The following is a 27,388-nucleotide window of genomic DNA, read 5'->3' as shown; positions in this document are numbered from 1 at the left end:
ACGCCTATAATATATATTATCTGTAACTGTTACATACGCCTATAATATATATTATCTGTAACTGTTTCATACGCCGATAATATATATTATCTGTAACTGTTACATACGCCTATAATATATATTATCTGTAACTGTTTCATACGCCTATAATATATATTATCTGTAACTGTTACGTACGCCTATAACATACATTATCTGTAACTGTTACATACGCCTATAACATATATTATCTGTAACTGTTACATACGCCTATAACATACATTATCTGTAACTGTTACATACGCCTATAATTTATATTATCTGTAACTGTTACATACGCCTATAACATATATTATCTGTAACTGTTACATACGCCTATAACATATATTATCTGTAACTGTTACATACGCCTATAACATATATTATCTGTAAATGTTACATACGCCTATAACATATATTATCTGTAACTGTTACATACGCCTATAACATATATTATCTGTAACTGTTACATACGCCTATAATATATTATCTGTAACTGTTTCATACGCCTATAACATATATTATCTGTAACTGTTACATACGCCTATAATATATATTATCTGTAACTGCTAAATACGCCTATAATATATATTATCTGTAACTGTTTCATACGCCTATAATATATATTATCTGTAACTGTTACATACGCCTATAACATATATTATCTGTAAGTGTTACATACGCCTATAATATATATTATCTGTAACTGTTTCATACGCCTATAATATATATTATCTGTAACTGTTACATACGCCTATAACATACATTATCTGTAACTGTTACATACGCCTATAACATATATTATCTGTAACTGTTACATACGCCTATAACATACATTATCTGTAACTGTTACATACGCCTATAATTTATATTATCTGTAACTGTTACATACGCCTATAACATACATTATCTGTAACTGTTACATACGCCTATAACATATATTATCTGTAACTGTTACATACGCCTATAACATACATTATCTGTAACTGTTACATACGCCTATAATTTATATTATCTGTAACTGTTACATACGCCTATAACATATATTATCTGTAACTGTTACATACGCCTATAACATATATTATCTGTAACTGTTACATACGCCTATAACATATATTATCTGTAAATGTTACATACGCCTATAACATATATTATCTGTAACTGTTACATACGCCTATAACATATATTATCTGTAACTGTTACATACGCCTATAATATATTATCTGTAACTGTTTCATACGCCTATAACATATATTATCTGTAACTGTTACATACGCCTATAATATATATTATCTGTAACTGCTAAATACGCCTATAATATATATTATCTGTAACTGTTTCATACGCCTATAATATATATTATCTGTAACTGTTACATACGCCTATAACATATATTATCTGTAACTGTTACATACGCCTATAACATATATTATCTGTAACTGTTACATACGCCTATAATATATATTATCTGTAACTGTTACATACGCCTATAACATATATTATCTGTAACTGTTTCATACGCCTATAACATATATTCTCTGTAACTGTTACATACGCCTATAATTTATATTCTCTGTAACTGTTACATACGCCTATAATGTATATTATCTGTAACTGTTACATACGCCTATAACTGTTACATACGCCTATAACATATATTATCTGTAACTGTTACATACGCCTATAATTTATATTATCTGTAACTGTTACATACGCCTATAATATATATTATCTGTAACTGTTACATACGCCTATAATATATATTATCTGTAACTGTTTCATACGCCTATAATATATATTATCTGTAACTGTTACATACGCCTATAATATATATTATCTGTAACTGTTACATACGCCTATAATATATATTATCTGTAACTGTTACATATGCCTAGAATATATATTATCTGTAACTGTGCATGCAATGTCTTGTATATAATGTATAACCCCATATCATTTAATGTAACCGTGTATCTGTCACCATAACTCTGTGCCCAGGACATGCGTAAAAACAAGCGGTAAACCTCACTGTATTATTTCCTGGTAACACATCTTATAAATAAATAAATAATATTGATGGGGCTCTCTGTACATTTTGAATTTTACATAAAATAATAATAAATAAATCTTCTGAAAAGATTTGTCCTTTTATTCTCCACATGTAGATCTGACTCGCACCACTAGATGGAGCAGTGTGACTGCTATGTACTGTACTAAACATTCACTTCTATTTCTGTTTGTTTTCTAATATAATATACTGTACTGTAGGATGTTATTTATAGCCGTTCACATTTAGATCAGAAAGCTAGTCATACAGGAAAAGTGGGTGTGTATATATTTATATAGCGTGATGCACACATACACCCGTATATATTAGATCAGTAGTTTTCAACTTTTTTTGTTGTTGTTAGGGAACTCCAGAATTCGATGTTGAAATTCTGGGGAACCCCAACCCTCGCCCCCTGTCTCTCGTCCCCCCATATCTCCCCCCCTCCCGTCTCTCTCACCCCTCCCGTCACCCCTATTTCACAAGCACGCAGGGGGGGCGTTGCGGGTAAGTTGAGCGCGCTAGAAAGTCTTTTTTTTTTGTTTATGCACGCGCCAAGCGTGTGTGAGCGCCCGTACACGTGCGCCGATCGCGTGAGTGGGGACGGGACAATTTCACTTGTTGAAACTAACATCGGCAAGCACCACGCGGTCAGCACGCTCAGCACTAGTGTGGCCGCAGCCTTACACACACACACACACACTTACACACACACACTTACACACACACACTTACACACACACACACTTACACACACTCTTCCACTTACACACACACACTTACACACACTCTTCCACTTACACACACACACTTACACACACTCTTCCACTTACACACACACACTTCCACACACTCTTCCACACACACACACACACACACTTCCACACACACACACTTCCACACACTTACACACACTTCCACACACACACACACACACACACACACACACACACACACACACACACACACACACACACACACACACACACACACACACACACACACACACACACACACACACACCACTTACACACACTCTCCCATGTACACACACACCACTTACACACACACACACACACACACACACACACACACACACACACACACACACACACACACACACACACACACACACACACACACACACACACACACACACACACACACACACACACTCTCCCACTTACACACACACACATACAAACTCTGACCTCCTGTCCGGACCCATTCAGGAGGTAGCACTTGGAATGTGTCGCCCCTCCCATGTGTTTTTTCAGGGGGGCTGCGGTTCCTGTACCTTTTTTCATAGACCATGTGGTACATTTTATAGCATTGTGATAATCTAATAAAACACATTTTTATGTTTTATAAAACAAATAAAATGTAATCATTATTATTTAGAAAAATATTAAGCACATAAATGTTTTCCCAGGTTGGGAAATCACAAAAGATTCCCGTACATACATGCACTCGCTCAGCTTACTGTAAATGTACAGTACAGGATGTACAGTTCTCTACATCCTGTATTGTACATTTAAGCTGAGCGAGTGCATATATATGGGAATCTTGCACGGTTTCCCAACCTGGGAAAACATTTACTAATTCACGTGCTTAATGTCTATGTATATTCCGTTTGCACCTCAGTACTTTCCTTCTCTATGTGATTACTAGGTTGAGCGGTAGGACACCTGTCTGTCTAATATTTAATAAATAATAACAGAGATTTGAAACGATTTTTACATGGGAATAAATGTGTATATTATTGCGCATGTCCAAGAATAATTCCCCCCCTGGTTGTATGTGTCTGTCTATCTATCTATCTATCTATCTATCTATCTATCTATCTATCTATCTATCTATCTATCTATCTATCTATCTGTATGTATGTCTTTATTTATATAGCGCCATTAATGTACATAGCGCTTCACAGCAGTAATACACGTGACAATCATATAAATAACAAGAAATAGAAATAACACATCATGGGAAGAAGTGCTTCAGACATAAAAGTAACATTTAGGAAGAGGAGTGTACACGAAACGCGTAGGAGGGCGCTCACCTCCGTTTGTTGCATGGATTAATAAAGACATTTTTTTATTCATCCTGGGACCCGCTCTTTGACTGTGCGCCAGTTCTCGTTCTACAGCACTTATTCCCATGGCCTGTTATTTATATTATCTGTTATTTATATTATCTGTTATTTATATTATCTGTTATTTATATTATCTGTTATTTATATGATTACCACGTGTATTACTGCTGTGAAGCGCTATGTACATTAATGGCGCTATATAAATGAAGACATACAATACAATACAATAGAGCGCAGGTCTCTGCAGAACCGAGGGGTACATGGAGATGGAGAAGGGGAGAAGCGAGAGAATGAGATGAGGTGATAGTCATAGAGAGGAAAGGGGGAAATGGAGAAATCAGAGAGAGAAGTTTTTAGTGAAAAACAGATCTAGGTATAAATACAGATATATATATACAGATATATATATACAGATATATATATATATATATATATATATATATATATATATATATATATATAAAAGCAGCCTCATCACCGTTTGTACTGTGCTGTTAATAAAAATAAAATGTTTATCTTCCAGAATATAGAATACATACGGCTTTTTTAGGAGACAATGTGGGGCGCACGCCTGAGGGATTCAGATTCATTGTTACCTCTAGAGCCCTTTTTAGGGTTCGGTATTCTGAAGATAACGGCCCCACTTTATGCACGTTAGTCGGGTTAGACTGGCCCATGGAATTTAACTCTTCAAAGTGTGTTTCCAGTTTCACAACGTCTTCCTGGAGCATCTGTAAGGCAAAGATGGGGAACATAGTGGAGAGCTGCTCAGTATTGCTATGGATTGCAGCTGCTCTTTCTGTCCCTTTATCTTTATTTTCTGTGCTTAAAGCAGATTATTACTGGTCATCCAGCAGATTCACCAGCACCCACCTGCAACCGGCACCCAGCTGTAACCGGCACCCAGCTGTAACCGGCACCCAGCTGTAACCGGCACCCACCTGTAACCGGCACCCAGCTGTAACCGGCACCCACCTGTAACCGGCACCCACCTGTAACCGGCACCCACCTGTAACCGGCACCCAGCTGTAACCAGCACCCAGCTGTAACCAGCACCCAGCCGTAACCAGCACCCACCCGTAACCAGCACCCACCCGTAACCAGCACCCACCCGTAACCAGCACCCACCCGTAACCAGCACCCACCCGTAACCAGCACCCACCCATAACCAGCACCTACCCGTAACCAGCACCCACCCGTAACCAGCACCCACCTGTAACCAGCACACACCTGTAGCCAGCACCCAGCAGTAGCCAGCACCCAGCAGTAGCCAGCACCCAGCAGTAGCCAGCACTCACTTGTAACCAGCACCCAGCTGTAACCAGCACCCAGCTGTAACCAGCACCCACCTGTAACCAGCACCCAGCTGTAACCAGCACCCAGCTGTAACCAGCACCCAGCTGTAACCAGCACCCAGCTGTAACCAGCACCCACCTGTAACCAGCACCCACCTGTAGCCTCTGCAGCTGCGTCTCTTTTCCGACCAGATCCGGCTGCGGGTTGTTCTCGGACGCTGCTTTGATGCTGAGGGCAGACACCTTCTGCTGCAACTGTTCGAAAGCCGCATCAAAGTCTTTACTCCGAGAAGCCAAACTCTACACGTGGACATAATGCAGAACACGTTCATATCGGGGAGGCACACGGGACAGTGTGAAGTTGTAAGCTACGGACCCCCTCATAACATCGTTCTCTTTGTAGAAATCAGGGTAAGAGGACAGAGTCCCAGAACACCAAATAAAGGCAACCGAGATATTATTTATTATTTATAATTACACCTAAAGCAGCAAAATGTGCAGAAATAGCAAATGGTTATTTTTTTTACGAAATATAGAAACACAGAATGTGATGGTGGATCAGAACCACGCGGCCCAGCCAGCCCATTCTCCTATGTGCCGTTTAACCTCAGACCCGATCCCGGGCTTTCTTTCAGATTTAGCATTTAGCCTGGTGTTTAACCCACGCATGTTTGAATTCCCTTATTGTATAGCCGTTACCACCAGTGCTGGGACGCTACTCCACAAATCCACCACTCTCTCCATGAAAATGTCTCCCAGCTTCATTTTAATTGCGTCACAAATGCCCAGAGGTTTCCTCTGCTTTATGTAAAATATTTGCTGAAGAATGAGTAGTTCAGTAAATGACCTGTAACGTGTTTTTCCTCTGCAGCAGGCCGCCGTGCAGTGCTTCCCGTTCCCTGGCAGACGCTGCTGCCTCTTTGAGTAGCGCCGCGGCTGCCTCTTCCCCATACACACCGGTTATATGATTCTTTTTGTGCTGCAGCATCGCCAGCCCGTCTCGGATGCTGCAGCTTTCTCCCAGGAGCGTCTAAAAAACAGAGACAGAAACGTCTGCAGCTGTCCTGCCGGTTTCTGTGTGATACCGGAGAGGGGAACGTGACGCCTCCGAACTGGGACACCCGGGGACCGTGAGTGAGATGCCTTATCTTCTGCCCGGGTGTCAAGAACAAAGCAGAACAGTGATGTGTATTTCCGGCCACATGTACTGCAATGGAATCCACCTGATAAATAGGGGGGGAGGGGGCAGTTCTAGGCCAACAAAATAATAGTGATTAATACTGCAGGCTCATTTCTCAGATTTGCTTCATTTCATTATGATCTAGTTTAACGAGATTAACCCTTTCAGAGATCGCTATGCCTGGAAAATGAGTTTAGTCCCCCAGGACCCAGACATCCCGACACTTATTTACATTGTACTTCAACACCCTGACTGGGGGGTGAGGGGGACACGGCCAGTGACTGGGGGGTGAGGGGGACACGGCCAGTGACTGAGGGGTGAGGGGGACACGGCCAGGGACTGGGGGGTGAGGGGGACACGGCCAGTGACTGGGGGGTGAAGGGGACACGGCCAGTGACTGGGGGGTGAGGGGGACACGGCCAGTGACTGGGGGGTGAGGGGGACACAGCCAGTGACTGGGGGGTGAGGGGGACACGGCCAGTGACTGGGGGGTGAGAGGGACACGGCCAGTGACTGGGGGGTGAGAGGGACACGGCCAATGACTGAGGGGTGAGGGGGACACGGCCAATGACTGAGGGGTGAGGGGGACACGGCCAGTGACTGAGGCGTGAGGGGGACACGGCCAGTGACTGGGGGGTGAGAGGGACACGGACAGTGACTGGGGGGTGAGAGGGACACGGCCAGTGACTGGGGGGTGAGAGGGACACGGCCAGTGACTGGGGAGTGAGAGGGACACGGCCAGTGACTGGGGGGTGAGAGGGACACGGCCAGTGACTGGGGGGTGAGAGGGACATGGCCAGTGACTGGGGGGTGAGGGGGACACGGCCAGTGACTGGGGGGTGAGAGGGACACGGCCAGTGACTGGGGGGTGAGGGGGACACGGCCAGTGACTGGGGGGTGAGAGGGACACGGCCAGGGACTGGGGGGTGAGAGGGACACGGCCAGTGACTGGGGGGTGAGAGGGACACGGCCAGTGACTGGGGGGTGAGAGGGACACGGCCAGTGACTGGGGGGTGAGAGGGACACGGCCAGTGACTGGGGGGTGAGAGGGACACGGCCAGTGACTGGGGGGTGAGAGGGACACGGCCAGTGACTGGGGGGTGAGAGGGACACGGCCAGGGACTGGGGGGTGAGAGGGACACGGCCAGTGACTGGGGGGTGAGAAGGACACGGCCAGTGACTGGGGGGAGAGAGGGACACGGCCAGTGACTGGGGGGTGAGGGGGACACGGCCAGTGACTGGGGGGGTGAGAGGGACACGGCCAGTGACTAGGGGGTGAGAGGGACACGGCCAGTGACTGGGGGTGAGAGGGACACGGCCAGTGACTGGGGGGTGAGAGGGACACGGCCAGTGAAAACGGGTGGGAACCGATGGCTTTGTGTAGCAGCAGCAGCAGCATTACTACCTCAATCTGTGCTCGGAAGTCCTTGCTCAGGGCGACGTCGCCCGTGTGAGTGGCTGTGGCATCCAGGACTCTCTCTGCTATGGGCTTCCAGTGCTGGAATTCTCGCCCTGGGTTTTGGAAATGCTGCCGCAGCGCTGATTCGGTCTCAGTGCTCAGCTTGAAGGCTTTGCTTTTAGCCCTGAAGAAGAACAGTGAGCGCAGAGTGAGAAATTCACGATGATATATTGTCCTACTTTGCAACATATAATAGAGCTGCAGTTTGCAGCATCTTCTCTGCCATCTTAAGCATTTCTTTTCTCATAGCCTAATTCCAATCAGTACATTAACAAATAAATGGGGTGTGGGAGTGACAGTTATATCACCGACGCTTCCGGCACACACGGTGCGCTTTGGCGCCTTACTAAACATGCGGCTCAGAGACCAAATATTCTGCCCAGGGTCGGCCAAATTGGATAAAGATACTAGCAGGCACAAATTGCTCCGTCCTGGCTGGGTTCCTGCATCAGAGTCAGACACGGATCTTTATGGGCCGAGAGCTCTCTATGCAATGGGACATCTGTGTAGCCAAGAGGGGGGTCTGTGTGATTAAGAGGGGGGTCTGTGTGATTAAGAGGGGGGATTGTGTGATTAAGAGGGGGGTCTGTGTGATTAAGAGGGGGGTTTGTGTGATTAAGAGGGGGGTCTGTGTGATTAAGAGGGGGGTCTGTGTGATTAAGAGGGGGGTCTGTGTGATTAAGAGGGGGGTCTGTGTGATTAAGAGGGGGGTCTGTGTGATTAAGAGGGGGGTCTGTGTGATTAAGAGGGGGGTCTGTGTGATTAAGAGGGGGGCCTGTGTGATTAAGAGGGGGGTCTGTGTGATTAAGAGGGGGGTCTGTGTGATTAAGAGGGGGGTCTGTGTGATTTAGAGGGGCGTCTGTGTGATTAAGAGGGGGGTTTGTGTGGTCAAGAAGGAAGGGTCTGTGTGTTCGAGAGGGGGGTTTGTGTGATTAAAAGGGGGGTCTGTGTGATTAAGAAGGAAGGGTCTGTGTGTTCGAGAAGCGTGCCTGTAGGTCGCACCCACTGCAGGGTAAGTACTTTCACGCGTTGGACTTCTATATTATTGATGTGGCTCCTTGTACATTTTGAATTTTACAAGTTGCTCACAAGTGACAAAAGGTTGGGGACCCCTTTCTTACGGGATAAGTAGGGATTCATTTGCAAGAATGTTGCAGCTACTCTAAAGTTCCAGCAATGGGAACGGTGTTCAAAAACGGTTACTAGAAAATAAAAAACAGCAGTCGTTTCCACAAGTCTGTATTAGAACATATTATAACATTCAATAAAGGAATACTTTGCAGTAATATGATCAGGATGATACTATGAAAAGCAAAGGAAATTAGTAAACAATAAATAAAAAATGGCAAAATAACAACATGACTTCAAACAATGGAAATATACACCAATACAGCCCTGTCATTGTGTCACTGGGAATTATTCCAGGCCTGTTCTAATAAAAGCACGGAGATATAAACACTGTTATTACATGTTGTGACACAATGTACAAACCAGCTCTATGCTGATGATATGGCTCATAAATCATCCTATAAAATCTGAAAAACGGGCAACAATGTCACTTGTTTCTCACATTGCTATTGCTACATGCTGGCGATATTATGTAACAAGTGGCCGCTCGTCATTGTTTTTTTAATGAATTATACCATTGTTACATTAACGCCTACTTCTAGTCAGCGCATTGTTGCACTTATGTCCTGTCAGAGAATAAGTTACCCAGTAATATCCCTTTCCTGATAGGGTTTGTTACACTGACGATTACCTCTGGTATTCACGCATTGCGGCTATGACACTATCAGAGAGAGGCTGGACATCCTTGGAGAACTTGAACAGGTCTTTGAGCTGAATCTTGACTCTCTCCGCCTTGGCCTCTTCTCCTGCCAGAGCTGACTTTGTGGCCTTGACATGGAATAATGGAGATATTTACTGTCAGTCAGTTAGAAAAGCTTTACCCAAGTGCTCCTTATAGCAGCAAAACTGCCCTCTGACCTCCCCCTTCCCCCAAAAGGGGGCTCAGGAAGGTGTTGTAGAATATACAAGCTCTGTCTAATCTAAAAATACAAGTGATAGGCAGATACAGAGCAGAAACCGGATTATAATACACATCATATCTTCTATTTATATACTGCCGACCCCCGGTTCCAAAGCTCTTTATGTTTCCAGGTCAGTAGCGTTCCTTCCGGTGGAATCCTGCAGCACATTTCTGAGCCTCTGATCTAACCAGCAGGGCAGTCCCCACAGGTGCCAGGGATATCGTTACCCAGTTACTGATGGGTAAACTGAGGCACATGGACATAAACTCATCTGTCAAGGATCATACAGTGAGTGCAAGTGACCGAAGATGGAGTCAAACCCGCAATGTTGTGTAATCAGGACAATCGCCTTATCCATTACACCATGCACCATTCCTTGGAATATTCATTTTCTGACTATTTTTATGGCCAGACATCCATTTGCACCAGTTAACCAGCCTCCGTACATAATAGGTAACACACACAACCTCAGTTAGTATAAAGTATACCGTGCAGTAAGATGGAGAGTGCAGGAAGCTTACATGTAATGTTCTCCACAGTGCTATAAGCTCATCCTCGCTTTTCACCCGCTCCCCTGACTCCAGGCTTCCCTCTAGTCTCTGGATGGCTTTTCTAAACTCATTTATGTTGGCCTCCAGTTGCCTAGCCAGCATTAGGAAGGCACTCTCTGAGTTGTGTGTCTTGAGAAGACCCTCCTCTTCCTCATTATTCATGAGTTTCAGTTCTGCCAGTGCTCTGTGCAGCTCCTCCAGCTCTTTGCAGATCTTCTCAGCTCCCAGAGGAGACGTGTTCACTAGGACCGTCGCTGACTTATCTTCAAGGACTTCTAACTGCTTCTCACCACTTTGGATGTCTTTATTGATTTCCTAAAATAGAATAGAAGTAGCAGAAAATGAGCTCGCTGATCCACCATGAATGGGGTTTTTTTGCCTTGTAGATGACCGTTTCCAGGCACACATATAAAGCACAAACCCCCAATATATGGAAATCACAGACAGTCTATACACATTTTGCTTATTGTATGTGATTCACCAACACATTCTGCTGTAATCCTAAAAAATATACTGGGGTAACATGCACATTCTGCTGTAATCCTAAAAATATACTGGGGTAACGTGCACATTCTGCTGTAATCCTAAAAATATACTGGGGTAACATGCACATTCTGCTGTAATCCTAAAAAATATACTGGGGTAACATGCACATTCTGCTGTAATCCTAAAAAATATACTGGGGTAACATGCACATTCTGCTGTAATCCTAAGAATATACTGGGGTAACGTGCACATTCTGATGTAATCCTAAGAATATACTGGGGTAACGTGCACATTCTGCTGTAATCCTAAAAATATACTGGGGTAACGTGCACATTCTGCTGTAATCCTAAGAAATATACTGGGGTAACATGCACATTCTGCTGTAATCCTAAAAATATACTGGGGTAACGTGCACATTCTGCTGTAATCCTAAAAAATATACTGGGGTAACATGCACATTCTGCTGTAATCCTAAAAATATACTGGGGTAACGTGCACATTCTGCTGTAATCCTAAAAAATATACTGGGGTAACATGCACATTCTGCTGTAATCCTAAAAATATACTGGGGTAACGTGCACATTCTGCTGTAATCCTAAAAAATATACTGGGGTAACGTGCACATTCTGCTGTAATCCTAAAAAATATACTGGGGTAACATGCACATTCTGCTGTAATCCTAAAAATATACTGGGGTAACATGCACATTCTGCTGTAATCCTAAAAATATACTGGGGTAACATGCACATTCTGCTGTAATCCTAAAAATATACTGGGGTAACATGCACATTCTGCTGTAATCCTAAAAATATACTGGGGTAACATGCACATTCTGCTGTAATCCTAAAAATATACTGGGGTAACATGCACATTCTGCTGTAATCCTAAAAATATACTGGGGTAACATGCATATTCTGCTGTAATCCTAAAAATATACTGGGGTAACATGCACATTCTGCTGTAATCCTAAAAATATACTGGGGTAACGTGCACATTCTGCTGTAATCCTAAAAAATATACTGGGGTAACGTGCACATTCTGCTGTAATCCTTAGAATATACTGGGGTAACATGCACATTCTGCTGTAATCCTAAAAATATACTTGGGTAACGTGCACATTCTGCTGTAATCCTAAAAATATACTGGGGTAACATGCACATTCTGCTGTAATCCTAAAAATATACTGGGGTAACATGCACATTCTGCTGTAATCCTAAAAATATACTGGGGTAACATGCACATTCTGCTGTAATCCTAAAAATATACTGGGGTAACATGCACATTCTGCTGTAATCCTAAAAATATACTGGGGTAACATGCATATTCTGCTGTAATCCTAAAAATATACTGGGGTAACATGCACATTCTGCTGTAATCCTAAAAATATACTGGGGTAACATGCACATTCTGCTGTAATCCTAAAAATATACTGGGGTAACATGCACATTCTGCTGTAATCCTAAAAATATACTGGGGTAACATGCATATTCTGCTGTAATCCTAAAAATATACTGGGGTAACATGCACATTCTGCTGTAATCCTAAAAATATACTGGGGTAACATGCACATTCTGCTGTAATCCTAAAAATATACTGGGGTAACATGCACATTCTGCTGTAATCCTAAAAATATACTGGGGTAACGTGCACATTCTGCTGTAATCCTAAAAATATACTTGGGTAACGTGCACATTCTGCTGTAATCCTAAAAAATATACTGGGGTAACATGCACATTCTGCTGTAATCCTAAAAAATATACTGGGGTAACATGCACATTCTGCTGTAATCCTAAAAAATATACTGGGGTAACGTGCACATTCTGCTGTAATCCTTAGAATATACTGGGGTAACATGCACATTCTGCTGTAATCCTAAAAATATACTGGGGTAACATGCACATTCTGCTGTAATCCTAAAAATATACTGGGGTAACGTGCACATTCTGCTGTAATCCTAAAAAATATACTGGGGTAACATGCACATTCTGCTGTAATCCTAAAAATATACTGGGGTAACGTGCACATTCTGCTGTAATCCTAAAAATATACTTGGGTAACGTGCACATTCTGCTGTAATCCTAAAAAATATACTGGGGTAACATGCACATTCTGCTGTAATCCTAAAAAATATACTGGGGTAACATGCACATTCTGCTGTAATCGTAAGAAATATACTGGGGTAACATGCACATTCTGCTGTAATCCTAAAAATATACTGGGGTAACGTGCACATTCTGCTGTAATCCTAAGAAATATACTGGGGTAACATGCACATTCTGCTGTAATCCTAAAAAATATACTGGGGTAACATGCACATTCTGCTGTAATCCTAAAAAATATACTGGGGTAACATGCACATTCTGCTGTAATCCTAAAAATATACTGGGGTAACATGCACATTCTGCTGTAATCCTAAAAATATACTGGGGTAACATGCACATTCTGCTGTATCCTAAAAATATACTGGGGTAACATGCACATTCTGCTGTAATCCTAAAAATATACTGGGGTAACATGCACATTCTGCTGTAATCCTAAAAATATACTGGGGTAACATGCACATTCTGCTGTAATCCTAAAAATATACTGGGGTAACGTGCACATTCTGCTGTAATCCTAAAAAATATACTGGGGTAACGTGCACATTCTGCTGTAATCCTTAGAATATACTGGGGTAACATGCACATTCTGCTTTAATCCTAAGAAATATACTGGGGTAACATGCACATTCTGCTGTAATCCTAAAAATATACTGGGGTAACGTGCACATTCTGCTGTAATCCTAAAAAATATACTGGGGTAACGTGCACATTCTGCTGTAATCCTTAGAATATACTGGGGTAACATGCACATTTTGCTGTAATCCTAAAAAATATACTGGGGTAACATGCACATTCTGCTGTAATCCTAAGAAATATACTGGGGTAACATGCACATTCTGCTGTAATCCTAAGAATATACTGGGGTAACGTGCACATTCTGCTGTAATCCTAAGAAATATACTGGGGTAACATGCACATTCTGCTGTAATCCTAAAAATATACTGGGGTAACGTGCACATTCTGCTGTAATCCTAAGAAATATACTGGGGTAACATGCACATTCTGCTGTAATCCTAAAAATATACTGGGGTAACGTGCACATTCTGCTGTAATCCTAAGAAATATACTGGGGTAACATGCACATTCTGCTGTAATCCTAAAAATATACTGGGGTAACGTGCACATTCTGCTGTAATCCTAAGAAATATACTGGGGTAACGTGCACATTCTGCTGTAATCCTAAAAAATATACTGGGGTAACGTGCACATTCTGCTGTAATCCTAAAAAATATACTGGGGTAACATGCACATTCTGCTGTAATCCTAAAAAATATACTGGGGTAACATGCACATTCTGCTGTAATCCTAAAAAATATACTGGGGTAACATGCACATTCTGCTGTAATCCTAAAAATATACTGGGGTAACGTGCACATTCTGCTGTAATCCTAAGAAATATACTGGGGTAACATGCACATTCTGCTGTAATCCTAAGAATATACTGGGGTAACGTGCACATTCTGCTGTAATCCTAAGAAATATACTGGGGTAACATGCACATTCTGCTGTAATCCTAAAAATATACTGGGGTAACATGCACATTCTGCTGTAATCCTAAAAATATACTGGGGTAACATGCACATTCTGCTGTAATCCTAAGACATATACTGGGGTAACATGCACATTCTGCTGTAATCCTAAAAATATACTGGGGTAACGTGCACATTCTGCTGTAATCCTAAGAAATATACTGGGGTAACATGCACATTCTGCTGTAATCCTAAAAAATATACTGGGGTAACATGCACATTCTGCTGTAATCCTAAAAATATACTGGGGTAACATGCACATTCTGCTGTAATCCTAAAAAATATACTGGGGTAACATGCACATTCTGCTGTAATCCTAAAAAATATACTGGGGTAACATGCACATTCTGCTGTAATCCTAAGAAATATACTGGGGTAACATGCACATTCTGCTGTAATCCTAAAAAATATACTGGGGTAACATGCACATTCTGCTGTAATCCTAAAAAATATACTGGGGTAACATGCACATTCTGCTGTAATCCTAAAAAATATACTGGGGTAACATGCACATTCTGCTGTAATCCTAAAAATATACTGGGGTAACATGCACATTCTGCTGTAATCCTAAAAATATACTGGGGTAACATGCACATTCTGCTCTAATCCTAAGAATATACTGGGGTAACGTGCACATTCTGCTGTAATCCTAAAAATATACTGGGGTAACATGCACATTCTGCTGTAATCCTAAAAAATATACTGGGGTAACATGCACATTCTGCTGTAATCCTAAAAATATACTGGGGTAACATGCACATTCTGCTGTAATCCTAAAAATATACTGGGGTAACGTGCACATTCTATGGTGATTTGAGCTACTACATGAGTCATTACCTCATTTTGCTCATATTTACAAAGCAGTGCTAATCCATAAGTAAGCGTACTACCCAATCATTGCTATAACCGTACAGTGCCGTGCAATGTCGCCCTTCTTAGTAAGGAGGGTTTAGGTTAGAATTGTGCCCAAATGGTGGGAAAGTTATTTATTTGGAAGTAGGACCAGTATATACAGCTCATGAACATATTCAATATGGACTGTATGCATGTATATCTTTATTTATATAGCGCCCACAGTATCATCCGCACTAAGAGACAATATAATACAGGGAACTAAATTACAATACATGCAACAAACAAAATCAGCCAATCCCTGCCCCGGAGAGCTTACAATCTATGTACTCATTGTAGGAGATCATCTACTCTTTTGCAAAATCACCAGTAAAAAGTTACCCTCTTACACCCACAACACTTTGCTGAAACCGGTAACGCATTATTACCATGCAGTGATAGATTGCGAGTTCCTCTGCCACGGAAGAGGTTTCATGTACAGTGTCCGAAGTCACAGGAAGCTGATCACACGTGTCAGGAATGTCACCAAACATGCATTGTGTGATCACCGAGGGCGGGAGTTATATACGCCACCTAATGTGTCACCATTCTGGATAATCTCCAGTGAGGCGTTGGCAGGGCACGTCCAGGGCTATCCGTCACGCCAATGCTCATCTCGAGAAGCTGTGCCCATGTACCAGTCACACACTGTGCTGGGAGCACGTGGCAAAGCAGTGACTCTGACACTTTGTATTCAGGCACTGATCAGTCTTCTTCTTCTTCTTATTATTATTATTATTATGCACAATCACTGAGGTCACACGACAGATGAATCCCTCGCACACAGTATCATTCACTTCTACAGCACTGTCACTTTAGGGACACCTGTATTTAACCTTATCATTTTTCTTGCAGCCCAGGGGGAGCATGTGGAAAAAACAACAGAAAACAGCAATCTAAGTGCAGAGGAAACACTTTGAGTGAATATTTTCTCAAGGAGTCTTGGCTCATATGTGCAGCCTACTCACAAGATGTAAGTGGTATGCGGGCAACAATTGGTATCTTTAGTAATATGGTCTCCTGTGTCCGGGCGTTGATACTCCACCCCAGGTATTCAGTGTGGTGGTTAGATGTAAAGACAAAAGGACATATCCATGGTGCAGATCAATGGTATAAAGGTAGGTATTTTATATACTCCTGACGAAGCCATACACTCTTAGTGGTGAAACGCGTAGGAGTACTGCCCAGAGGAAGAGGGGAGTGGTGCAGAGTGACTGCCGACCATAGAAGCCTCACCGGAAGTGACGCAACGCTCTGGAGAGCGCAGGGGAATCGAGCTGCAGTCAGTGCAGCGTGTGACCAGGCAGCAGTCAGCTGTATGCGGGAGAGCAGTAAAAACGCACAGAACGGGGGCGGTGGGCGGAGCCACGGCGGTATCACATCCTCACTTCCGTCACGATTATGTGATATATGCTGTTTTAATTTTATTTTATTGTAAGTGCGCATTTTTATTACGTATATAAAATACCTACCTTTATACGATTGATCTGCACCATGGATATGTCCTTTTGTCTTTACATCTAACCACCACACTGAATACCTGGGGTGGAGTGTATCAACGCCCGGACACAGGAGACCATATTACTAAAGATACCAATTGTTGCCCGCATACCACTTACATCTTGTGAGTAGGCTGCACATATGAGCCAAGACTCCTTGAGAAAATATTCACTCAAAGTGTTTCCTCTGCACTTAGATTGAGGTTTTCTGTTGTTTTTCCACATGTTCCCCCTGGGCTGCAAGAAAAACGTTCCTACCTTCTGGGGACCAGTGAAGACCCCCCCCCCCCCCCCACACACCAGAGGGTCCGAGCCGGGAGTTGCAGCATTCAATCTAATTCACTACGCCATTTGGCATTATTTTATATTCCTTTTCACTTGAATCACTTTCACTCTTAAGATTGGATTTGTTATTTATCACTTAATATTTAGTGAGCACTAACAGTGTTTAGGGCCTTTTCTGCACCATCACTCTGTCACATTTAACCTTATCATTGCCAGAGGTGCCGATAACACGTTGCAGAGACGGACTGTTCCACCAAAGAAACAAACCCGAAACCCCCCAAAATATTCAAACCTCTTTAGAAATCATAAGAATAACTAAGTGCTTTCTAATGGAGGAAATAGCTGCCATCTTTTTTCTGGCAAAAAGAGAGTAAAATAAAATGGAATAAAGTACAAAACAATGCACAGGGTCAGACATCTTTTATGTAACCGCTGGAATTAGCCACTAAAAGAACTTACCTGCCAGACATTGCAAATATGTCTGTACTGGCTGCAGAGAGTCCATGCTGACACAGTGTGGGGGTGCCACTGCCCCCGTGTCCGCCTGACCCTGCAGTATACACACCTGCAGTATGTGGAGGCGGTGTGGGGGTGCCACTGCCCCTGTGTCCGCCTGACCCTGCAGTTTACACACCTGCAGTATGCGGAGGCGGTGTGGGGGTGCCACTGCCCCCGTGTCCGCCTGACCCTGCAGTATACACACCTGCAGTATGCGGAGGCGGTGTGGGGGTGCCACTGCCCCCGTGTCCGCCTGACCCTGCAGTATACACACCTGCAGTATGCTGAGACGGTGCTCTGTACATTCAGCTCCTCCAACGCATCCCTTCAGCTTTTCTATCACCCCGTTCAGCCAAGATCGGAATTCATTGACGTCCTCCTCATAGGCCTCATGTTCCTTCATTATCTCCCCAAGAAGCGCCGCTCTCTCCTGAAACAATAACTCTTCAGTAGGAAACACGGTCTAATAAAGGCATCGCTCTCTAATAAAGGCATCTCGCTCTAATAAAGGCATCTCGCTCTAATAAAGGCATCTCTCTCTAATAAAGGCATCGCGCTCTAATAAAGGCATCTCGCTCTAATAAAGGCATCTCGCTCTAATAAAGGCATATCGCTCTAATAAAGGCATCTCGCTCTAATAAAGGCATCGCTCTAATAAAGGCATCGCGCTCTAATAAAGGCATCGCGCTCTAATAAAGGCATCGCTCTAATAAAGGTATCTCGCTCTAATAAAGGCATCGCTCTAATAAAGGCATTGCGCTCTAATAAAGGCATTGCGCTCTAATAAAGGCATCGCGCTCTAATAAAGGCATTGCGCTCTAATAAAGGCATCGCGCTCTAATAAAGGCATCGCTCTAATAAAGGTATCTCGCTCTAATAAAGGCATCGCTCTAATAAAGGCATCGCGCTCTAATAAAGGCATCTCACTAATAAAGGCATCGCGCTCTAATAAAGGCATCGCGCTCTAATAAAGGCATCGCGCTCTAATAAAGGCATCGCGCTCTAATAAAGGAATCGCTCTCTAATAAAGGCATCGCACTCTAATAAAGGAATCACGCTCTAATAAAGGCATCACGCTCTAATAAAGGCATCGCACTCTAATAAAGGAATCACGCTCTAATAAAGGCATCACGCTCTAATAAAGGCATCGCGCTCTAATAAAGGAATCGCTCTCTAATAAAGGCATCGCACTCTAATAAAGGAATCACGCTCTAATAAAGGCATCACGCTCTAATAAAGGCATTGCGCTCTAATAAAGGAATCGCGCTCTAACGCAGCATCTCTCAGAAAAGGAAAATCCCTTTTTTTGTACTGCGACACCAGAGAGAAAGTGACCAGCTCCGGGGACCCTGCTTCTCCGGGAAATTACCCCGGAAAGTGCTGCGAGAAAACAACCTGGCCGTCTGCGTCAACCAATAGGAAACGGCACAGGTAAGTATCTAAAGAACCTGGGGAGGGGGGTCCCTGACACCGCAAATAGCACAGGTAGGTATCTGAGGATCCGTGTAACAGTTATGTAAAATAAATAACAATAAAACAAAAATGTCCCAGGTAGGTAGGATTGTTGCATTAAGAAAATAAACATTCTGAATCTCAATTCGGAGATTATTTATAAAACAGTAAATACAGGCATACCCCGCTTTAAGGACACTCACTTTAAGTACACTCGCGAGTAAGTACATTTCGCTCAATAGGCAAACAGCAGCTAACGCATGCGCCTGTCAGCACGTCCTGAACAGCAATCCCGGCTCCCTACCTGTACCGAAGCTGTGTGTAAGGGGGGAGACTATAGAGCCTGTTACACATGCGTTATTTACATCAGTTATGCACGTATATGACAATTGCAGTACAGTACATGCATCAAAAGTGGGAAAAAGGGAGTGCTTCACTTTAAGTACATTTTCACTTTACATACATGCTCCGGTCCCATTGCGTACGTTAATGCGGGGTATGCCTGTATATATATACACACACACAATATTGTGTGAACAAAACGAAGACAGACAGAGAGAGAGAGAGATACAGAGAGAGAGAGAGAGAGACGAGAGAGAGAGAGAGAGAGAGAGACGAGAGAGAGTTACAGAGAGAGACGAGAGAGTGAGATACAGAGAGAGAGAGAGAGAGAGAGAGATACAGAGAGAGAGAGAGAGATACAGAGATACAGAGATACAGAGAGAGAAAGAGAGAGACTTCTTGGGGGTCTGCAAACACAACATTTTCTGCATTGAGAGAAGTGAGCTGGTAGATTTGAGGTGGATTATTAGATCCCTGACAGACAGGACGGGGGGGGGGGGGGTGCTGTGTAACGGGGGGGGGGGGGGGGGAGGCTGTGTAAGGAAAGCCGGTATTGAGCAGCAGGCAACGGATTTCCACTCAATCTCTGCAGGAAAATGACTTTGGAATAGATTTCAGTACAATTCCTTAATTCTTCAGCGTTTGTGATGTCTTTCACGGGACCAAGAAGACAATGGTGTAACTGTGCATGGGAAAGTAGTTTCCCGTTGGAAGGAAAGGTCATATGATATTCTGTGTTTCACTAATTACTGTGTTTAGGTCCGGGAGAAACATCCTTTAGCAGCAAAGGGTTAACGCCCTTATACCTGGAAATCAGATAACGCAGGAGAACGTCTGCGGCTTTTCATATTACTATGAGAGGATTAACATGAGCCCGTCATACACAGGCTAAACCAAATTCAAATAGACACAGTACTGTACAAACAGCACAGACAGAAGGCTGGATCACTGCCAGGCCAAGGGGTGTGCCTGCAAGGATGCAAATACAGGGTAGCAATGTCATCCTCAGGGGCTTGGGAAAGGATGTATACAGCATTGTGACCAAGGCTTTGGCTAAGGCAATATTACACAAACGGTCCAGATGGTGATAATGTGCGATAATATGTGTGATATAATGTGTGATCCGTTTGCTTCCTCTACACCTCGTCCTATATATTCCGTGGGTCTCCTCTACACATCGTCCTATATATTCCGTGGGTCTCCTCTACACCTCGTCCTATATATTCCGTGGGTCTCCTCTACACATCGTCCTGTATATTCCGTGGGTCTCCTCTACACCTCGTCCTATATATTCCATGGGTCTCCTCTGCACCTCGTCCTATATATTCCGTGGGCCTCCCCTACACCTCGTCCTATATATTCCGTAGGTCTCCTCTACACCTCGTCCTATATATTCCGTGGGCCTCCCCTAAACCTCGTCCTATATATTCCGTGGGCCTCCCCTACACCTCGTCCTATATATTCCGTGGGCCTCCCCTACACCTCGTCCTATATATTCCGTGGGTCTCCTCTACACCTCGTCCTATATATTCTGTGGGCCTCCCCTACACCTCGTCCTATATATTCCGTGGGTCTCCTCTACACCTCGTCCTATATATTTCGTGGGCCTCTCCTAAACCTCGTCCTATATATTCCGTGGGTCTCCTCTACACCTCGTCCTATATATTCTGTGGGTCTCCTCTACATCTCTTTCTTTTCAGGCAGCATCTCACAACTCCTGCTTGCCCTAAAGTGCGGAGATTGTTAAATGATATATTATAAATAAAGGCTGAAGGTTCATATTACAACAGGAGGAGGAGATGCAGCTGTGCTGGCCTTTGAAGTGGGATATAGTGTGAGCCAATTCTACCTCTGCATGACCTCTCAGGTCAGTTTATCTCTGTGATTTAGATACTAAAATCAGATCATACAATCTCAGGGGCACATACATAAAGTACCTGTCCTGTACTACTCTCTGACCAGTGTACAGAGCCAGCGCCATGTAACAGATCATTCTCCCTGTATAAGAGGGACCTCAGACCTGTGCTTTCTTCTTTATTTGCTTGTACTCGGCCAGCATCTCATTCTGAACCTCCTCGTCCACGCTGGGGTCTCCAATCCTGTTGTACAAGGAGGCGGCTTCCTCTAGCAGCCTGTCCATCAGCCGGGCCTGGTTTCTCACATCACTCAGCAGAACCTGGACCTGCTCGTGCTGCCAGCGCTTCTCTCTCAGGCCCAACTGGAGCTCCACGTCTGGTTCCAGGGTCAGCTTCATGTTGTGGGCCCACAGAGTGAAATCATCCCGGGCTTTCAGATACTCGCTCCAGTGCAGCCAAACCCACTCGATGCGACTGAGGGAGACAAACCCAGAGGTGACCTTCACAGACCTATCCCGACCTTCTCAGCCTCACGGAAAGGTCCCTGTGCACATGGCAGCTACATCTGAGCCTAGGACTCAGCTGGGCAAGATTTGGGGGCACTGTACCAAATGTACCGATGGAAAAACATGGGGTGCAGGGTTTCCTCAGAACCCCAGGTTAACTAGAGAGGAATCTCAGCATGCTGCAGTCTTTCCCTAACACACATAGTATCCAAAATGCATGATATTGGCCTCTGGATTTCAAGTAAATATGTATAGCATTCATTTTTACACTTTATTTTGCTTTATTGTTCGAAGAAATATATATATCTATATAGATATTTTATCGATAGTGGGCTGCATTTGTAGGTGAATACAGTATATATATATATATATATATATATATATATATATATATATATATATATATATATATATATACACACATACACAAAGTCAGATAGCAGGTCACTCCCTTCTTGTAGTGTAGATTACATGCATACCGTCCATATATAGTAGCATACAGGAGAAGGGAAGGACAGGCACTCGAATGTTAAAGAAAGGGTGATTGTTATTACTCAACATTTCACCTCCCAACGGAGAAAGGCTCTTGAAAAAGGCTCAGTTGGGAGCCGAAATTTCGAATAATAAAAATCACAATATTGGAGTTCCTGTTCTTCTCCAGTTATATAAAATTTACATACAATGTACATTGTATGAAACATATTTTAAGATGAATCTCCCCCTTCATTAGAATGTTACCCTTAGTTTCATTAGCTTTACCCGCCCATGGGACCACCCTGACTTGTAAACAGACAGGCAGATAACTGAGTGTGTCCTGTCAGAGGAGAGCGTTTCCTACCTGTGGCAGTGAGTCATATACGTAGTGGTTTCTTCAAACTTGGCCTTCATGTTTTTCAGCTTGCTGTGGATCTCGTGCTTCTCCTCATCGCTGCTCTCACTGAGCAGAGATTCGGCCTTTGCCAGGACCATGTCCATCAATAACTTCCCTTCAGGCTCCAGTGAGAAGATTTTCTGTTCACAAAACAGCATGTTACATGGTGAATGGGGTGGACCAGGATACCCAGACAATGGGAACATGGTTTCCATCACTGCGGTAACCTCCAGAGCAGACACTTGTAAAATATCTGATCACTTATACTGTTGGAATAAATTCCCTAGAAACACATAAATTGAGAGAATCACTGAAGGTGAAAGTTCCTGACATCTGCATTTCCCATAATGCAACATCCCCTACGAAATTCCCATTGTGAGGCTGTCCTGTTGTAATTCCAGCAAATCCTAAAGTGTATGGAGTTAGGAATACTTCTGCTTGGATTTGCTTTCGCGATATTAATGGCAGTCACTTTATTCCACCCTTGGATCATGTTTTTTGATGCGTAGTATCTCAGGAATGGAATACTATAGGGAGATTCTGAAAACAGAGTATAACTCAAATCATCACATAGAATATTATAATATATCCCGACATATTGCAACAGAGCTCATTACATGGGTGTGAGGAAATGCGCTAATCGCTGAACGCTTTACATGACGTTTAAATGTTTGCTTGGATCACATCATGATTTAGTGTGGCTAGTGTGAAAGCAGTGACCTTGTCACATTTCAATGTCATGTTACTGAACAATCCTACAGGGTTCTTCTGCAACTTTATCTGAACACGGTGTGAAAGTCGCTGTACCGGTGGGACTATTTCTTACAGTCTCCCAACTGCGAAACCGGTGTAAAAATCTGCACCAGATACATCAAGGAAACCAAATACCCCTGCTTTTACCCTGATCAATCTGCACCAGATACAAGGAAACCAAATACCCCTGCTTTTACCCTGATAAATCTGCACCAGATACAAGGAAACCAAATACCCCTGCATTTACCCTGATCAATCTGCACCAGATACAAGGAAACCAAATACCCCTGCTTTTACCCTGATAAATCTGCGGGAAACTCCGAGAAACTATCCCCATGTGATGATCGTATAAGAGCACAGAAAATGCCAGGACTCCTTTTTTTCCCTCATAAAAAAGTTGTTTTTTGAGCACGAACATGCAGGTTCCTCATGATAACTTCTATGTGGCACTTCAAAAGAATGCGGAGAATGTCAAAGCAAACACTGCATCTCCCTACAGCAGCGGCTATGAACACGCACAGCGATGCTCTTTACAAAACAAAACAACAATGAAACATTCTAAATATGTCAATGTGTGAGAAAACATTGTTACAGGACACACACGACTCTATGCTGGAGGTTACCAACCGTTACTACACTGTGCACCCTTGCTAGCAAATATTTGTCCCATGAACCCCTAATTAATAAATCTTACTGCCGACTCATCAGGTTAACACTAACAAAACACTGTGACCGACCCCATGCAGTATAGTGTCCTGAGCTCGCAGGGAGGGAACACAAGCTTAATAAGGCCCCAAACTGCCCCCGAGTGTGTGCTGACAGCTTGAGGGGTACAGCTGTCACTCACTACGGGAGCTTACAAATTCATGTACCCACAATGGTAGAAAAATTAAACGTCTACAGAGACGCCTGGGAGAGCTACGAAGTCTGCAAGTGGTCTGCCCACGTGTAGGACTATCAGCTGGGGTTCTAGCATATACAGAGAAAATCACTTGAATAGCGCCTCACGAGGTCAGGGGAAAGAATGCACCGGATACCGCCAAAATGGAGTGCAAAATGTGGGGTTCCTGAAATGAAGCCAGCCACACTGAAGAGTGTCCCTTCCGGTTCTACGAGGATACTGATGAGGAGGAGGATGTCTCTTATGTGGGCCTAGAAACGCGGTGCACCCACAAGACACGCCTAGGATGATGGGAGCTGCCTGAACTGACCGGAAAGAGCGGTCTTTAAGATTGAATATGATTGGTAGCATCAAGAACAGGACCAGCTGAACGCCGAATATTTGCACCAGCTACGGCAACTGCAAGAAAAGCATGGTGGATGCAGTGAAACTGCTCAAGTTTCAAACAAAGAAGGCGACCCCAGTATCCCTGATGGGACGGAGTCGTCCAAAGCAAAAAGGCGGAAAAAGAAAAGAGGTTCTCAGCTTACCATGCAAGTTGTAGACACGTCCACAGATGACCCGGTGACATCATAAGGGGGCTGAGATGTCCTGCAGCCTAGAGTGAATGGAAGATTTGTCCCGGGAATGGCAGAATCACCAAAGGGCCCAAGGCAGAGGTTGTGTACCCCGAAAAAGTGTCTCTCTGGTTCTGATAGGGAGAAACTCTCAACAAACCACACCAGGGAAGCAAAGCTGGAACAAATAAGTTACAATCCTTGACCAGCTTTGCAAACTACCAGACATGACGGTAATCTCCTCCATGAATGATTGGTAAAGGAGATAGAAGCTAACGCTGAGCTACAGAGTGGTCTGCTCACACTTGCCTTTGACTGTGGGACTGTGATGAACACGGAGAATCGCTTACACAGTAACTTCGAAGACATGACGACTGAGCTGAAAATGACGCTTTTATTACCGCCATGGTCAAGAAACAGAGCTGCTCTGACGAAGTTATTGCTGACGGGAAGCAGAAGCAGGAGGAGGCTCAAAAGAAGGCCCTCTGTCTCAGTGAAGAGCTTGGACTATCACAGAAGACGTTTCTCAGTCTTGGTACAGAGCTTGGGAGCTCTCTAAGAGGAGTTTGAAAGCCTCAATACAGAGCTTGAAGTCTCTCGGATAGAGATCCACGGTCTCCATGCCGAGCTGGAAGTCTCCCACAAAGAGTTTCTCAGTCTAGGTACCGAGCGGGAGATCTTCCAGAAAGAGGTCCATACTCTCAATATAGAGCTGGTTTTTCTCTCGCCAGGTGGTCAACAGTCTCTGCACAGAGTTGGACATATCTCAGAGCGAGGTTCATACTCTCTGCATAGTGATGGATGCCTCATACCAGGAGATCAGCGATCTCCACACAGAACTGGAAAGCTCTAAAAAAGAGTTTCAGAGTCTAGGGTCGGAGCTGGAAGTCTCTCAAAAAGATAGTCTTAGTATGGATCTTGAAGTCTCTCAGAAGGAGTTTCACGTCCTCAACCTAGAGCTAAAAGTCTCACGCCAGGAGACCTGGAGTCTCAACTATGAAGTGTGCAAATGGAAGGAGGTCTACGAGGAGGTCTTGAGGGTGCTCATCATAATGGCTGCCTACAGAGGAACGAAAACTCGTCAGCTGTGTCCCCAGAATAAAGCAGCCTGTCTTCTCCAGTCAATATGAAGAATGCAACGACAAAGAAAGAATGATGAACATTTGAAGCAATGCGTCATTTTATTCCAGTCAAATGTTAGGAAGTGTCTGCAACAAAGATGCTACAGGAAAATGAAGGAAGCTGCTTGTGTGATTCAATCCAGATATAGGTCCTACGTCACAACCAAGCAAGCTGTGAGTTGCTATAAGCGCACCCGTAATGCCATCTCAGTACTACAATCGGCTTTCCACAAAATGTAGGAAAGAAGAACAGGATTATGACTGAGAAGCACAATACAAATCCAGTCCTGTTACCGTGCCCCCATGGTCCAATACAGATTTCTCACAATGAAAATAGGATTCAGCCTTTGGCTAGAATGAGACAGAACTGTATCTGTGATCACGCCCCTAAAGATGTAACACTAGCTATCTCGTCTTTGCAAGAAGGCACATGACTACAGGTTTGCTAACTACAAAAAAGGGAGGTAACGGTTGGGTGTGAGGAGAACTACAAGCAAATGGATGTACTGGAATGGAAGTATCCTTAACCAAACACAAATGCGCTCTCTACGGATAAGGGGGTCGTACTTGTTGTGGATATGCCCGTGATGGATGAGAAAGCTGTTGTAAGGATTCTGCCGATCCGTGCCGGCTTTTGCTGCAGTTCGTGTTTTCCAGCTTGCCTGCCCTTTGTGGCCAGTTTGGCCATTTTGGTTACTGGCCGCCTGCTATATAAGGCTGCAGTTCCTGGTGGGAGTCACCAAGCAAAGTCCTAAGTTTTGCAGCTTCTGTTTGTCTACGCTGTCACTCTTCACCCTTTTGCCTGATTGGATTGCCCTGGTGCTGACCCCGGACTGTGACCCCGACATCTCTGCCTTCTGCCTGCCCTAACTTTTTGCCTGCCTCCTGGACTTTGCAACACTGCTGCCAGCCCTGACCTGCTGCCTGCTTACCGGCTTTGGATACTCTAACAGGACTTTGTCCCTGGGCTCTGGTCGGTTATTCTGCATCCCTACCTCAGCCCTGCGGGTCCGCTTCCTGATTGGAGACGAGCATCATCATAGCTGTAGACCGGGGTCCCCTGGAAC

At 43.8% G+C, this 27,388-nt stretch overlaps 1 protein-coding gene across 3 annotated transcripts in view; it reads right to left on the bottom strand.

The window, feature by feature from the left end:
* Positions 1-27,388, bottom strand: part of SYNE3 (spectrin repeat containing nuclear envelope family member 3) — a 79,693-nt gene that overhangs the window by 22,700 nt on the left and 29,605 nt on the right. For all 3 annotated transcript variants that reach the window (XM_075614436.1, XM_075614438.1, XM_075614437.1), the window contains exons 3-11: positions 22,957-23,129; positions 21,777-22,086; positions 18,237-18,392; positions 10,643-10,987; positions 9,851-9,987; positions 8,038-8,215; positions 6,300-6,482; positions 5,609-5,752; positions 4,754-4,888 (exon numbers count right to left, since the gene is read on the bottom strand). In XM_075614436.1, the coding sequence (XP_075470551.1) occupies positions 4,754-4,888; positions 5,609-5,752; positions 6,300-6,482; positions 8,038-8,215; positions 9,851-9,987; positions 10,643-10,987; positions 18,237-18,392; positions 21,777-22,086; positions 22,957-23,129 (1,761 nt within the window). The remainder of the gene's footprint in view (positions 1-4,753; positions 4,889-5,608; positions 5,753-6,299; positions 6,483-8,037; positions 8,216-9,850; positions 9,988-10,642; positions 10,988-18,236; positions 18,393-21,776; positions 22,087-22,956; positions 23,130-27,388) is intronic.

Source organism: Ascaphus truei, chromosome 9 (assembly GCF_040206685.1).
Source record: "Ascaphus truei isolate aAscTru1 chromosome 9, aAscTru1.hap1, whole genome shotgun sequence".
Taxonomy (NCBI): domain Eukaryota; kingdom Metazoa; phylum Chordata; class Amphibia; order Anura; family Ascaphidae; genus Ascaphus; species Ascaphus truei.
This window is presented reverse-complemented; position numbering and strand designations above follow the sequence as displayed.